Source organism: Micromesistius poutassou, assembly GCF_964030765.1.
Source record: "Micromesistius poutassou genome assembly, chromosome: 10".
NCBI lineage: Eukaryota > Metazoa > Chordata > Actinopteri > Gadiformes > Gadidae > Micromesistius > Micromesistius poutassou.
In genome coordinates this window covers 12,823,109-12,840,279 of record NC_140280.1, presented here as the reverse complement: position 1 = coordinate 12,840,279, position 17,171 = coordinate 12,823,109, and the positions used below count along the sequence as shown (strand labels likewise).

The 17,171-nt window shown below is 42.2% G+C and overlaps 1 protein-coding gene across 1 annotated transcript; it reads left to right on the top strand.

The window, feature by feature from the left end:
- Positions 1-5,597, top strand: hspb1 (heat shock protein, alpha-crystallin-related, 1). The gene is made up of 3 exons (XM_084473939.1): positions 1-563; positions 3,566-3,629; positions 5,236-5,597. The coding sequence occupies exons 1-3, from the start codon at positions 116-118 to the stop codon at positions 5,378-5,380; spliced, it is 657 nt and encodes a 218-aa protein (XP_084330065.1). The 5' UTR covers positions 1-115; the 3' UTR covers positions 5,381-5,597.
- Positions 5,598-17,171: the final 11,574 nt, after the last annotated feature.

Here is a 17,171-nt window from a genome sequence, read left to right as displayed (position 1 = left end):
TGTACACACAGAGCACAACACTACTGAGGAAACGCCTCCTCCCAGAGTTCAAAAAGGACCAGGACCAGTCGGGACCCCTCCACCCTCAAGACCACCGCCACCAGCAGCAGCAGCCATGTCGGAGAGACGCATTCCTTTCACCCTGCTGCGGACCCCCAGCTGGGACCCCTTCCGCGAGTACCACCAGGGCAGCCGCATCTTCGACCAGGCCTTCGGCATGCCCGCCCTGAGCGAGGAGATGCCCTCCTTCCCCGCCACCAGCCACTGGCCCGGATACATGAGGCCGCAGTTCATGAGTTCCATGATGGGCCCCGACATGGGGTCCATGATGGCGGCCCAGGCCATGATGCCGCACCAGGGGGCCCCCCACATGATGACGCCCATGGTGAACCCCGGCGCCATCATGGCCCAGCAGCAGGCGAGGGCCATGTCGCGGCAGATGAGCACGGGCATGTCGGAGATCAAGCAGACGGCGGACAGCTGGAAGGTGTGCCTGGACGTCAATCACTTCTCCCCTGAGGAGCTGGTGGTGAAGACCAAGGACGGCGTGGTGGAGATCTCCGGTGAGTGCCTTCCCCGCTGGTCTCTCTCTCTCTCTCTCTCTCTGTCTGGGGTCTCTCTTTTGCTCGGTCTTGCTATGTGCCTCTGTCCGTCCGTATCTCTGTCTTTAAACCTGGGTCGCTCTCTGTCTGTCTCTACCTCTCTGTCTCTCTCTTTAAACCTGGGTCGCTCTCTGTCTGTCTCTACCTCTCTGTCTGTCTCTCTCTTTAAACCTGACTCTGTGTCTCTACCTCTCCGTCTCTCTCTTTAAACCTGACTCTCTCTCTGTAAACCTGACTCTCTCTCTGTGTCTCTACTTCTCTGTCTCTCTCTTTAAACCTGACTCTCTCTCTGTCTCTCTCTTTAAACCTGACTCTCTCTCTGTGTCTCTACCTCTCCGTCGCTCTCTTTAAACCTGACTCTCTCTGTGTCTCTACTTCTATGTCTCTCTCTTTAAACCTGACTCTCTCTCTGTGTCTCTACTTCTCTGTCTCTCTCTTTAAACCTGACTCTCTCTCTGTGTCTCTACTTCTCTGTCTCTCTCTTTAAACCTGACTCTCTCTCTGGGTCTCTACCGCTCTGTCTCTGTCTCTCTCTAAACCTGGGTCTCTCTCTGTCTGTACTCTCCATCTCTGTCTCTGTCTCTGTCTTTCTCTGTCCATTGAAGACAGGCACAGTGACTCATTCAGCAAAAATAAATGAAACATCAAAGCAAACTTCAAACTATTTCTAGTTATAACCAAAGTAATAGAAACATCATGACAATGATTAAAACGCTAATGATGAAAATAACAATGAAGGTAATTAAAATAAATGTACTGAGCTCTCAACATTCAGCACTGGCTCATAAAGGTGTCTCTCTGTCTCTGTCTCTCCATCTGTTCTCTTGCTCGCTTTGTCTGCCTTCACATTCCATCTGCCTGTCTCTCTCTATCTCTCCCTCCAAACCGTTGCTTATTCCAGGATCTTAAGCCTATAAGCCAGCATCACTAAATTAAAAAAAGGTGATGTTGACATTTGAAGAGAGTTATGCCGATGCTCTCTGCAGACAGTGTTATAAAACAACATCATGAAACAATATGCTGTGACTTACTGATGGGTGGTGGTGAGGGCTAGGTGGGGGTGAGGAGGGGGCTGTTGGATCTGCGCCCAGATGATAGCCTCATCCGCCCGCCCAGATTCCTCACTTTTTCATTACACAGGCAGAAAGAAATGCGGGCCTGAAGGGAACAGACTCAGGAAGGACAGACACAACCCTGTTCCCGTTGGATGTATTGTTTCACCCTGACGCTGTGCCTAGTAATCACGCACAATCATCTACCAGGTTATACGTATACGACTTTACAACGGTTTTGACACCACCTAAAAAATAAATCCTGTGCCACTTGTCCCCTGTCCTCGGTTTGTTACGAGGTGTCACCGGACAGATTATCCTCATTTAGAGTCATGGCTAAGGCTTTGACTCCCAATGTTTGGCTACTACTTAAATGGAGTGCTTGATGTAATCCAAACTAAGGGCTTAACTATATTCGTATCAACAGATGTTCATGTGTCTAACACTTGGCGACAAAGACAAACAAACCGAGACGAAGTTCACATAGCTCTGTGCACTCCGCTAAGTGCAAGCTCCGATTTCTCTCTCGACGGGGGGGCGGTCTTTCACCTGTCATCCGCTACGATGAGCTCTTTTCTATGAACAACTTTGTATTCCTCTAGCTACTGTACTGCATAAGGGACAGAGAGAGAGAGAGAGAGAGAGAGAGAGAGAGAGAGAGAGAGAGAGAGAGAGAGAGAGAGAGAGAGAGAGAGAGAGGACTGAGAGTGAGAGTGGGGGCCGAAGAGAAATGGCACCACTATAAAGTACAACAACTCATCCAACAGGATATCAGCAGCACTGTGATCTGCGTGTCCTCCCCCTTGAAAAACGAGGACGGGCCCCCGGTGGGCAACTGCCTTTATCAGGCCGTCGTCAAAACAAACACGCTGGCCCGTGCCAGGGACGCCGAGCTGTTTAATCTACAACAAGTGGTGCAGCCTGGCAGAACAGAGAGGTGCAGGCCCCGAGTATTACTGCTCTGCTGCCACAGAGCTGTAACTCTCGCCGTTGTTTTCTATCCATCCAGCTCTAGCTGCTTTATCATAACACGGGGAGAGTCGCTGCCAGGGCGATAATGAAATGCTATTTTATGAGGTGTGACAATGAGACTGTTTGTTTATGTTTTTGCAATGCTGAAACCCATCCATATTGTTTTGTCATGTCGTGGTTGATATCCTTTTCTTCCGGGGGTTTAGAAATGAGATTAGAAATTGCTTCAGAAATGTTGCCATCGCCGCAGGCTATGGCTGGGTAAAGATGGTGAAAGCTTTAAATGGAGTTTAGAAATTTGAGCTTAATGTTAGAGGTGTCGGGGAGAAGAGGAGATGTAACGCTTGCAGGGATTTGAGATGGGCTGTTCTCACGGGTTTGTCAGCATTTGAACTGATTGAAGCTCCACCGTGGGAGCCTGCTGTGGAAGATATTCAAACATGAAGCACTTCTCCCTCACTCCACCGCCATTCTGCACTCTGATTTCTTTCATGGAGAGCATACTAAAATAATTGATAAACAAATGTGCTCAATTATAATTTGTCTCTGGAGCGCCGAGGCGTTCAGCAGACGGCGTTGATGCCCCCGGAGGTATAAACAATCGAAGGAAGTGGAAGTTTCACAATAAAGCAGTATCGTACAAACACAAACTAGGAACAGGCCTTTCAGCCCACCACACGTCCTAGTCTTTTGAATAGTTAAGAGAAAGTAAGAAAATTATCGTTAAAGAGGCAGGCCGTTGCATAACATTAACATAGCATTACGACACCCCTATTCACTTTCTGGTAGGCTATGTAACTTTCAAAACAGTTTCAAAACAGTCAATGTTTCCTTCCCACCATATATTATGATCACTTCTTCTCTGCTCATAAGTCCATGTCAAGAGCGCATACGATCCTGGAATGACCTTTGACTGACCTTGTGTTTTTGTGTTTCCAGGTAACCATCAGGAGAGAAAAGACGAGCATGGCTTTGTGTCCAGAAGTTTCACAAGAAAATACACGTGAGTGGTGCTTTTATTTTTTAACTCATATATGAATATATATATAAATCATTGCACAATGAGCTGAACGCCTACTTCAGCGGATTCCAATTGTCCAAACCACTGTTTCTCCCTCCCTTCCTGTCAACTTTTGGACGTAGATGAGTTGCTGTATGACTTATCGACTGCAATAGCAAGCGCTTAGACTTTCAGTTAGGTGAAAATGATTCACTGCATTTGTTACAAGGGATGAACTTCATGTCCATCATGTTCCCCACACTGTACCGCAACTCCAAGACCCACTGGAACAAGACAATCCACGGGCTTATCTACAACGCTCTAAAGCTGTTTATGTACTTCTACTTCCTTCCTTCTACTTCCTTCTTTCAATGCCGTGTTCGTTCTACTTGTTTCACTGCACTGGGGAGAGCACAAGTATGTTGTGCATGACGCTATTAAACTGCGGTGCTGTGATTGGCTGATCAACCCCACAGGAGTTGGGGTTATATACTTATCCAAGGGGATTTAACTCACCTATAAAGTTCCTGGTGTGGGGAATTTCAAATACCAAAGACCGGATGGACACTGAGAGAGAGGAAAGGATAAACAAAACAGCTTTCTCAGTGCTAAATTTGAATGATTGAGATTCTCTTTTTTCAGTCAGCATCTTCTAGCATTCCATTGCTTGAAAGTAACGCTGTAATGAGTCAAATATAACGTTTGTATGGGTTGCTTCGTGATGGTGTGACTGCACTTTTCTCGTAAATAGAGATGCTGTTCCAAGCTGAATCCACTTCACTGTGGGTCACTGTGTGTGTTATCGGGCCTGCTGCGTGTCTCCTTAGTTTGAGATTGCTCAGGCTTCGGGGAGGGCTGGCTCTTGCTGATAGCTCTCCTCTCTTTCACTTGGGAAAATTTAACCGCAGCCTCTCCCCCCAGAGCATCCACCTCCTGTCTCTTTCTCTCTCAGTTCAGTTTCACGGGCTCTGCTGCCACCCAGGGGCCTAGGCACTGTATTAAAACAGAACTGCTGCTGCCCGGGGGCCACAACACTGTATTAACACACTACAGCTGCCCGGGGGCCACAACACTGTATTAACACACTACAGCTGCCCGGGGGCCACAACACTATTAAAGCACTGCTGTCATTCAGGGGCCCCAGCCCTGTATCAAAACAATGGTTCTGTACTGGTGCCAAAGCACTGTATTAAAAATAAATACATTTTAATTCAGGTGACTATAGCACAGCACTATATTAAAGCACTGCTTCTATGCAGAGGCCACAGCACTATATTACAACTCTGTTTTAATTCAGGGGACACAGCACTGTACAAAAACACGGTTTTCATTTAGGGGAAACAGCACTGTAATAAAACTCTGCTGCCATCCAGTGGCCACTAGCGCCACTCCATGTCCTTGCCCCATTCCTTCTCAGTGAACAAAGAGAGAATGTTCTCTCTTAAATTACTTCATTAAGGGGTGCCTTGTTATAGCCCCCCGCTCCCCTCCTAACACAATGGCTCCTCCATCAGCGAGGTTTGGACTCATTGGCTCATAACAACAACAACCACCACCACCGTCCACCCTTAACCCCCTGCCTCGCCCTTGCTGTGCCCCTCCCCTGCAGGCTGCCCCCCACGGCCAACGTGGAGAAGGTGCAGTCCAGCCTGTCCCCAGAGGGCATGCTGACGGTGGAGGCCCCCCTGGCCGTGCAGGCCATCCAGGCCTCTGAGATCACCATCCCCGTGAAGAACGAAGTGGCTATGAAATAGGAGGAGAAGGCCGTGATGGGGGATGTCCATGCTATATACACTAATGCGTGATTTGTGTGTAGATTATAATGCACACACACACACACACACACACACACACACACACACAAATACACAAACACAAATACACACGCACGCACACACACACACACACACACACACACACACACACACACACACACACACACACACACACACACACACACACAGTTATACACAGTTATAACACAAGTATGTGCTTTCACTTCCTACATACACGTGTGTACATTTCTGAAAATGGATCATAAAACAATTGGGCAAAACAAATGTCTCTGTCTCACATGTATGTTTGAAGTCAACCTGTTAGAAGTCCACATGCCTGGCACACATTGTGAAAGAGTAGAGTAGAGAGTAGAGAGAGATTGTGAAGGTGCCATGCCTGACACACTGTAACACACAAGAGAGCCTGTGCATGATAGAACCACAATAAAACCACAGACCACCAACAGACTTTGCAAATTGGTGAACCAATGTCCCCTGAACCAATGTACACTCTCCAATTACCTTGTTGAACCAAAGGTATTTATTTTATGAAGCCTTCTGTGTATAAAATTGCTTTCATTTTGAGTTGCCTCTAGAACAATTGATTGTGATTCTGTGCAGAACAAGCAGAACATTCAAAACAAACATTTCATCAAACATTGGATTTGTTATTCTTTGTTGTTGCTGTTGTCACTGATGAGGATGATGATGATGATGATGATGATGAGGAATGTTTCAACTTATAATGGTATAAGTTTCAGCTTTAACAATTATTTCAACGAGTGTTTCAATAAAAGACTGGAATCTAACCTTGATTTTGATAACTTAATTTGAACTGTTTGAGATGTTAAATTGAGGTGTATGCACAAGGGAAATAACAAAGTACTTTGTTACTGTACTTAAAGTGGTAGTTCAGGATTTTGGACATTGGGTCTCATTTCCAAGTGAGCCAGTGTGTTATTTATCATTGGAGACCGTTTTCAACACTTTTCGTTCAGTCCTTCTAGTTGCAGAAATCGCTGGTGCTAGGCTAGCGCAAGTCGAGGGGAACTGCTAGCCTGCCAATAAAAACAGTTTTACCCACTCCAAAGTACACCCGATGCAAACCAATTATAATGCCCGACAAACGATGTAAATGTCTGAGAGAATGAGGCTGGCTGGTAAAATCCAATTTGTGTAGAATATCACTTTCAATGGACAGATCAGAGTCAGATCTCAGTCTATCTTCAACTATAGCGGCAATTTTGAAAAAGAGCACTCCCCACTGGCGTTGGTTACAGGTAAAGTCATAAATAGTCGGAGTGCTCGACAAAGAAACACTTGAGCTTTTCGCTTTTTCGAAAATTTGCCGCTATGCTGTCTAGCAGCCGTGACGTAGCAACAAAATTGACTGGCCACATGACCCACACATCTACTCAATCAGCTGCTTCATGTTTTAATGTTTCTTGTTATGGGCCAATAGGGGTCATGTTTTTTTTTTTTATTCTAAGAAAATTTAAAATAGTCTGGCCAATCCAGGGCCCCTTCAGACGTGGGCCCCTAGGCTGCAGCCTAGGCTAGCCTAGGCTACCCCAGCATAGGCTACCCTAGGCTGCAGCCTAGGGTAGCCTGTGTGTTTATCCGCGTCTGTCTGTGTGAAGGTTAGCTCCTCCCCATAAGTTCATTTGTTCCCTTAGCTCATGATTTAAATGCGATTTTGCTGTGGCCCGATCATTGTTGGAGGGTGAGCAGTATATCCCAAGGAGCTGCTCAACCCCAAAGGCTTTCATAATATATACATTGAATAAGAGCCGATATATTTATATTTTGAATCTCGGCCGATATATCGATATCGGTCATTTTGAACTCCCCATTATCGGTATTGGCATTGGCACGTAAAATCCAGTATCGGGTGGCTCTGATACCAGCTGTGGTTTCCTCTGGAGACCTTTCAGCTCACACACACACACCTGTGTGTGTCCTGAGATGCTGCTGCAGGCTCTTCCCGTCACGCCTCGCACATAGAAGACTACGCTCCTTGCGAAGAGGAAGACGACGGCGGGGGAAATGTTTTATTCGTTCCTCACATGAAGGTTGGCATGAGTAGACAACACAATGGTAGAACAACAGAACAATATGCTGAAAATAATAATAGTACAATGGAAATTTGCTCCAACGTGCAAAACTTTTTTCAATGTCAGCAACAGACCACAAACAATACGAGAACACAATTCATGTCTAAATGAGCCTTAAAATGTTTTGTTCGAAATTCCCTCCATCTCTACAGAACTACCAAATTATTTTTCGGTTGGCAGAAGATACAAACGCATTTGCCAAGAATAGTTCTTAAAGCCGACTGCCAAGTAGTTCCAGAAGTTTGAGCAAGAAAGTGGGTGGGGGGGTGCAATTGTCTGAAACACAACTGCACTGCACTGATTGCAAGAGAGTCAATACGGATGCCTCTGAAAACGTGTTCCAGTTTACCACACCTGATATAAAAAGAACAGAAGGCTTCAAAACCTCAACTTTTCTTCGCTCCTAATAAATAACGATAAAAATAAAATTAAAAAAAACACAGCCAATCAAATCGTTAGCCAATCAATATAAAAAAATTAAATTGAGTCAATCTGAACGCTTGAAAAAATAAATAACTAGCCTATTAGATTGCTCGAAAAATTGAAAGACAAAAGAGACAATTAGATTGCTTGAGAATCACACCCAATCAGATTGCTCTAAATGAAAAAAGAGTGAATCAGATCGCTCGAAAATATTAAAAAAAGGGGCCTGATTGCTTGACCAAAATCAATCAGATCGCTAAAAGAAAAATAGAAAAAATTGCCAATCAGATCAGAAAACCACTGGAAAATTTGACCGCTCAAAAAAAAACTAAAAAATGCGAATCTGATTGCTTTAAAGAAGAAAAACATTGAAAATCAGATCACTCAAAAATCACAGCAAATGAGATTGCTCAAAATTAAGCGTGATTAAGCTCATGGCATCAAAGGCGCACTCCAGCCAGGTAGACTACCCAAGGTTGACAATACTGCATTATGTAGCATGAGGATGGTGATGCCCAAGAATTATTTCCAATGAAATGCTGCCTAAACAAGAAAAACATCTTATTTATGTATTATTTCACTTGCACGTGCCTATTACCATATGTTTGTTTCTATTCATTATCTGATGTGTTAGAAAGCACAGTATAGACAGCGAAACTATTCTAAACAGGAATATATATACATGAATATACATAAAAGAAACATTGAGTAGTTTTATGTAAATCTAAAATGCTCTCTGTGGTGCAATGTTAACTTTGTATGTGTGTTGTAAGAAACAGGTGACCAGCAATCATCTCTCACGTTCTAATCTATCCAAGCTGTCAATCAGGGATTACATGTGCATTAATAAATGAGTTGAGCTGCTATACATCACACACTGAAAGTTAAAGTGCTACAGAGTTTTCCCTGTAGTTGAAGGGGGCTTCGGGAGGGAGATGGAGATGCACACTATCAACACATAACACACCACACTTACTGCTGTGCAAGCAAGCCAGCCCATTTTGCCAAGAATGCATACCCCATGTTACCATTCTCCAAATGTCCAGAGACTCCAGTGTGCGTCCTGATCTATCAGACTGGCCCAATCAGTGTTTCCAATTTCCATTACCCACAGAGTGCAAGGGGAGTGAATGCAAAAGCAGGATTGTCAGGAGAGACAAGACTTTGCAGTACCACGTGGTAAAATCCACTTCTTACTGTCTGTCACTGCCATTACGACCTCTTTGTCTGGAGATTGTGCTCCACCAGGTGCAGGCCCTGTTATCTGGTAAATGTTCCACAACTCTTCAACTCGAAACATGATTGCTTTCTGTGTCCCTATTACCGCTTTGTTGCAAACATTTCTCAGTCTCAGTCTCAGTTTTAGTTTCACCAGCTCACCTGCTTCTCTCACATAATCATTCACACAAGATATTTGGCAGGATGTAATGGGTTGACTGATTGAAGCACAATTTTCACAATTGTTTAAACACATTAATTGGAACATCAGACACAATGTGCACAACCTGAAACTCATGTACCAACTGCAAAACCAATTCTGCTGAACTCCAAGCACAACACTACACACAATTCTCTATATCTTGCACACTCTTCCTGAATTCCCTCTCTTGATGTTCACACAGAACACACTGCCAATCACATTTCTAAACTCCAAAGGCTGTTGCAATTAGCAATCTGCAATTTGCTATAGAAGGTTCACAGAAGAAAGACATGACACTAAAGTACAGACATTGAGTAGTATCACTCTATGAGAATGTTGATAATGGTGATGATGATGAACATCATCATGATCATTATTTAGGATATTATCCATCTTATGGTTCGAAATGTACTGGATATAAGTATTGACCCTTATGGTATGTGTACGTGTATGTATTTATGTAGGTAAGTGTATGCATGTATATGCAACACACTGTATGACATTTGTTTGTTAATGAGAGAAGGGGGGGCTTGCTATAAGCTGAAGCTTCTGCCCTACCCTTTGGTTACGACCAATAAAAATGCATTACAGTTTTTCACAATTGCTTAAACACATTTCCTGATAGACCTCACTTTCTCAAAACCCAAATCTGAAAACTCACACACAAAATGCTAAATCCTACACTTCTCTTGCAAAAACACACTTTGCACTCAAAACAGTGTTAACTCTTCACTAAATGGTATTTTCTTTTCAAATGACAAACACATACATCATATGAGTAGACATTTCTAATCACCCATTGAACACTGGTGTGCAGAATGGAAAACACTATAGTATGAATGGAAAACACAATATGAATGCTTCATCAGTAGTATGCTGTTGCATGTTCAGTATTACACTGTCACCTGTTGGATGTAAAATATTATAATGTTTTTAGGTACACTCAATAATACACACAAATAGAAAACAACACACAATACTTTACAGTAACACCAAATACTGTATTTGTATCCAAAATGTGCAGTCTACTGTAAATCACAGCAAACAGGATGAAAACAGGATGAAATCAAAGAGATAACAGAAAATAGGCAATACTGTAAACAAAACATCTGAATGAATGAATGAATCAACGAATGAATACATTTTTATTGGTCATAACCAAAGGGTAGGGGCAGAAGCTTCAGCTTATATCAAGCCCCCCCTTCTCACATTTGTAAGAGTAACAAACAAATGTCATACACACAGTGTGTTTGCATATACATGCATACATTTACCTACATACATACATACATACATACATACATACATACATACATACATACATACCCATAAGGGTCAATACTTATATCCAGTACATTTCCACCATAAGATGGATAATATCCTAAATAATGATGATAACCATACTGAGAATAACAATGTTCATCATCATCATCATCATCATCATCATCATCATCATCATCATCATCACCACCATTATCAACATTCTCATAGAGTGATACTACTCAATGTCTGTACTTACCTAGTGTCATGTCTTTCTTCTGTGACCCTTCTATAGTAAATTGCAGATTGCTAATTGCACAACAGCCTTTGGAGTTTAGAAATGTGATTGGCAGTGTGTTCTGTGTGAACATCAAGAGAGGGAATTCAGGAAGTGTGTGCAAGATATAGAGAATTGTGTGTAGTGTTGTGAAGAATGTGTGGTTTGGAATGGGAATCTGAGCCTAAAGCAGAAAATGTGCTTAGAGTTCAACAGAATTGGTTTTGCAGTTGGTACATTAGTTTCAGGTTGTGCAGATTGTGTCTGATGTTCCAATTAATGTGTTTAAACAATTGTACAATTGTTTACATTTGTACATTTTGGATACAAATACAGTATTTGTTGTTACTGTAAAGTATTGTGTGTTGTTTTCTATTTGAGTGTACCTAAAAACATTAACATTAGGTAATATTTTACACCCAACAGATGACAGTGTAACACTCAGCATAATTCTATTGATGAAGCATTCATATAATGTTTTCCATTCATACTATAGTGTTTTCCATTCTGCACACCAGTGTTCAATGGGTGCTTAGAAATGTCTACTCATATGATGTATGTGTTTGTCATTTGAAAAGAAAATACCATTTAGTGAAGAGTTAACACTGTTTTGAGGGCAAAGTGTGCTTTTGCAAGAGAAGTGTAGGATTTTGCATTTTGTGTGTGAGTTTTAAAATTTGTGTTTAGGGTTTTGAGAATGTGAGGTAGTCCATCAGGAAATGTGTTTAAGCAATTGTGAAAAACTGTAATACAGAGTTTAGGTTCTCCTTTGTTATCTCGCCACGTGTTTTCAATGGACTGCCCCCCCGCCCCCCACATCCGCTGTGCCCCTTCCGTGGAGACTTTTAAAAAGCACACGAAAGCACATCTTTTCTCTGAGGCCTTTGGCCTCTAACCCACGACCCCACCCAGAGCCTTGCGCATTTGCACTCTCACTCGCCTACACACACACCCTCCCCTCCCACTCTTGTGGAGCGACCTTGAGTATCCTGAAAGGCGCTATATAAAATCTATTTATTATTATTATTATTTAGAGAGGCAGGCTTACAGGAGAGAGGTTTTGTTACAGACAGAAGGATTACCTCCAAGTCGCCATGCCCATTTAAAGACGACGCGGACATACCTTCTGGATAATGTCTTTATTAGGAAACTTCACTTAAGCTTGTCATGTGCAGTGACGGACTGGGATTAAAAAACGGCCCTGGCATTTTCACCCACCAGCGGCCCACACGGGGGCGCACGCACGCGCGTGCACGTGCCCGCTACACAGAAACTTCACACGCACGGAAATAACACGCACTTTTGTAGCCCCATTGGTGATGAACTCTAACTATAATGTGCATAAAGACTGCACCAAAACATGGATATATCAATGCACAACTCCAAAAAAAATAAAAATAAAGCCTAGAATAGATCTTCAGAGCAGCCACTCCATAATACAAACGTGTCTTAATTAACGTCATGCAGTTAACAAGGTGCGAAGGAGCTTGCTCTTCTCCGCAACCCTGTCTATCACGTCATCAGCATCCAAGTTCATTAGGACCTCTTTCTCTGTCGCCATCAGCATAAAGGGCTCCAAATTATCCTGTGACAATCGTGTCCTTAGGCGATTCTTGATTAATTTAAGAGTGGAAAAACTCCGTTCGCATGCCACTTGAGTAGGCTACATGACAGTGTTAGTAGGAATTTATATGCCAACCATATATTGTTGTAGGCACAGGTGAAGAGGTTTAACTGCTGGAGAAGGAAATTGCAACAGATTACACAATGCAGGTAGCACATTTCTTGCTCACCAGGTTTATTTCTGTAGTAGCCTATCTTCCTCTATCTTCGCGGCATCATCAAATTCCGACGCTCTGACGTCTCTCTGTGTACTCGTTTAGAGGAGACTTTCATTGTCAGCCAACAGTAATCTCCTTCTCTCCTTCTGTCGCTGAATTCCTCAATTCATAGTTTAACCTCAGCAGACTCTTCCAACAACCCCCTAACACGCAGACGCGGTCTGATTCGGTTTTGAAATTCCCAGAAGTCATTGCTTCATATAACTTTTGTAAACCAATAATAAAATAAAAAATACAGGCAGATTTGTTGTATTTCAATTTCCAACAATGCACCTTTTAAACATCTGATTGAATAAGGCTACAAAAGAATGTAGACCGACGTAAATATTGAGGGCAACCATGACTGTGTAGTAGAGACTCATATCTGGTATAAATACTGATCAGTTTCTGAGTATGTGATATGGCTAGGGATTTAGAGATTGGGATTTAGAGATAGATGGCTGACTTGAAGCCGCTCAACACTATCAATGCTTGATAGTGGGCCGAGAGATAATGTGGGGCCACGCGAACCCGACAAGCATGCCGCTCTGTGATTGGCCGGCCCAAACTGCCCACGAGAGGCCGCGGCCCTTCTGGCATCTGCCTGAATGCCAGTCCGTCACTGGTCATGTGTATGCTGGCGGGATGGAGAAACACTATTTTCCAGCAAAGGTGTCACTCAGTATTATTACCAGTTGAACCGTTACTTGACCATTTGTCAAGGCCTATTTGTTTAGGCCTACATGTATTGTCGTTATGCTTGGGTACACACAGAAAGATCTGATGTCACCGTCTAGGACATAGAGTTAATTGGGTGCAGGTAGAAAAAGACAACGGGCCCTATCTTGCGCCCGGCGCAATTAACTTTCTAAACCGACGCATGTGTCGTTGCTAGTTTGCACCCGGCGCAAAGCTGATTTTCCCCCGCAGCAACCAGGCGCCACTACACTTGCGCCTGGAGAGGCGTGTCGGCGAAAAGCAGGGTCGTGTTCCGGCGCAAATGATGGTGCTATTGTAGTGATCTAAAAAATGCGCCAATGCAATTGCGCCACTGACCGAAAAATACCTGTGGTCTATAGCGGATAGCGCAGTTGTTGTTATTTTGACGTGCCATGGCAGGTCGGAACTACAACACCTACGCTTACACACAATAGGCTATACACAGCACAAACATGCAAACTATGAACCTGATTTAAATATTATGATGTCAAAGATTATTCATACGTGTGAAACTGCATAGAAATAGCGTGTGGATTGTGGAAACATTTTTTTCAGGGCTGCATGAATGAACATGAATGAAGTAGGCTATAGTAGGCTATGGCATCCGTTAAAATAATAATAATAACAATAATACATTCGAGCAAAGTATATTCCAGGCTTCCAAAACAAAATCTTGTTTTAGGGTAAATGGTTGGTTAAATGATTTGGGAAAGAACAGCTGATACAGCGGTAAGTTGTAGGCCTACTTTTAAATCAATGCATCTGCAAACACCGTAATCAAACACATATGTTCTTGACACAGACATCGTGTACAAGCCCATTACTTTTAGGATTGATGAGTATTTGATCGTGAGAAAACATAGTTTTACCGTGAGTGTTTAAAAGAATGAATGAATGCGGGTGATGCGTGGCGCGCGTGTGTGTGCGCGCACCCATCTGTTTAAACACACGCAAACTAAACACGTAACGCATAATACAGTCCAGTGTGAGTTCTCGTAGTTTTAAAGGTCATTTGATGTCTTCATCTTGAACAGTAAATTACATTTTTTGTTCTTCAATTATGAGGATGGTTGAATTATTTTTTTTAATTGGAGCCGTTGTCGTAGCCTACATCTGTATTTTCTATTAATCTTTCGGACATCCCCAGCCCAAAAAAAGAAGAAGAAATTGTAAAGGGATACCTTATACTTGAATTAACTGCAATCCCGTTTTATTGAAGAATCTTTGTTTGTTTTGAAATTTCACTCAAATCTTGAAAATGTAGAAATGCAATTTACATTTTAATTTATGAGGGCAGGGAACAAAAGGAGTCTAGACATTTTTGCAATCGCTAGATTGGATGCCTCTTGTAGAGACAAGCCCTGTTCCAATGGGTTGGACTTCATGTTTCCCTCCCCATCGTCTTCCTCTTTTCTATTTTTGGACTGAAATCACTCCCCACACGACTTGTGATGGACAAGCATCCTTCAGGACAATGCAGAAGTCCCCCTCATATTATCATGTTTTGAAACATAATGCAATTCTCTTTTGCCTTGAATTTGACACATTTCTCTTCGGGCAACAGTTAAGTTCCTTGTGACATTTGAATTATATCAATGTTTTAGTAAGAAGCAAAAAACATTGTATTATATTCGTATCATTTTGACATGAATATGTCATTTGTATTTTCTGAATGTGAAGGACTTCTATTACAAATTTATTTGTGTGCAGATATCAAAAAACACAATTTTCATGAACCATAACACAGGAAACAATAACAACAATGGAAACACCTTTGATGTTGCAAACATATAACAGCTTTATACTGTCAGGTTGTCACATGCAGGTGCACACACAAAAACACAATACAAATACTATAAAATTGGGTTTAAAATACAATACATACATTATGTAAGCATCTACTGAAACAGGAGTCTGTGAACATGTCCGTGATCAAACTTTAACAGGAATTGAAACAAGCTCCTCCAGTCTCAAAGTTCTTCCCAGCTCAGCCTGAGGCTGATGACACTTGGACAAGGAGACATAGAGGTTAAAAAGTGGTTGTATCTAGCAGATTTGCTTTTGAAAATTGAAAATCGACCAAATAACCCCCAATCTCAGAAAGGCTGTCTTTGGTAAACACAGTAAAGCCTTTAATCCCAACATGGCAACGTGCTATAGCGCTGTGGGCCAGACCCCTTGAGCCTGTCTCATTGGTCCACAATCATGTGTTGGACTCAAGATGTTCAAATATCTGCAATAACCCGATGTATCACACTTTTGTGTTTCGGACGACAACAATCAACACAACCAATTACGAATGATGCTGGTAAGGCAATGTTTGGAAAGATAAGAAAAACCTGTAAGTCCCTGTAGGGAATGTAGTGTGTCCTCGTCTAGAGGGGCCAGCCACAGTACATCCATGCCTACTAAGTTATGAGTAATGTCAGTCATGTTATGACAACACACCGCTCTCATAAGGCCGTGTCGAAGTATCAATTAACGCCAAAGAAAGCGACAGTGTACCAACGATCGCTGCTTGCTGCCTCATTCTGATTGGCTCCCTGGATGGCCATTCATTCTACTCTTGCTCATCTAACTTCTGATCCTCCAGCACCTGGTAGCTGACCTGCACTAAAGCCCCAATAAAGCCTGCCATTTTAGGGATACTTTTATGATTTGTCCTTGTATATAAGATCCATGTCACAGCATTACAAATAAATAAATATCCTTTTACAGCCAAACATTGATTTTAATTAGATTTGAAACTGTATGGACATTTCATGCCATTTATGCTTAATAAATGTTAAAGCCATTGCGGAATATTGTTGTGAACTGGTTGACGATAACTTATAGCTTTAGTTTATTATTTTGCAAACTCATTCACGTATGTTGCTTGGATTCTTATCAAAGCCACATTCAAAAGTTGTACAGTTGAAGGTTCTGCTACACATATTTGATTTAATCTGTACAAATATAATATATATAATAATGTCGCTTTAATACAAATGTATACCCACGTTGTAGGGAGAAAACATTCCCCAACCAGTCAAACCATGGCAGGTCCCCGTTATAAAACAGATTTGCTCGCAATATGACCAAATATGTAAAAAAAATGTTTAAAAAGAAAAGACAATGTTGAATTACACTGTGCTTCTTGCAATAGTCCCTTGTAGCGAGACAAATAATAAATATTATATTCAGAGGCTTGAATTAAATGATCATGAATAATTGATAATGTGCCATAATCAGATACAATAAATGATTAGAAATGTTCTGCCTTTCTTCACTGAATCAATAACAATAAACCACCAAGTATAGCCAGATAGCAATCACATACACATTTACAGCCTTTAAGAGGGATAGATTGTATAAATTAGTATTTTCTGTATGAGCAAATATTCTTACTTGTGCCACACTGCAACAAAGATATCCCCAGTGAATAGTGTTCATGCTGGGCATGGGCACTGCAGAAAGTGGTGAAGGTTGATCATCTAATCATCAATCAATTGAAAACACAAAAACACATTCTGGGCTTTCCCTGTGGCAATGTAAACCTTAAAGGACGAAGCTCATCCTAAGCCTCTTATATAAAATACACAATAAACAGCTCAGTTCAGTGCAGCTTCCAACGCACACCGTAAACGTCATTCACAGCAATTCAAGCATCTCTTAAAATACATCCCGGCATGATCTAGTTGATGGGGGGGGCTGGCATTTTGAGATCAGAGGCATATTTCCATAAAAAAAACATGTT

What these genes read in the sequence shown, in the direction of transcription:
- hspb1 (XM_084473939.1), top strand. Translation starts at nt 116, where the DNA reads ATGTCGGAGAGACGCATTCCTTTCACCCTGCTGCGGACCCCCAGCTGG. An exon ending in CGGCGTGGTGGAGATCTCCG is followed by an intron (nt 564 to 3,565) that starts GTGAGTGCCTTC and finishes TTGTGTTTCCAG; the next exon opens with GTAACCATCAGGAGAGAAAA. An exon ending in AGTTTCACAAGAAAATACAC is followed by an intron (nt 3,630 to 5,235) that starts GTGAGTGGTGCT and finishes CCTCCCCTGCAG; the next exon opens with GCTGCCCCCCACGGCCAACG.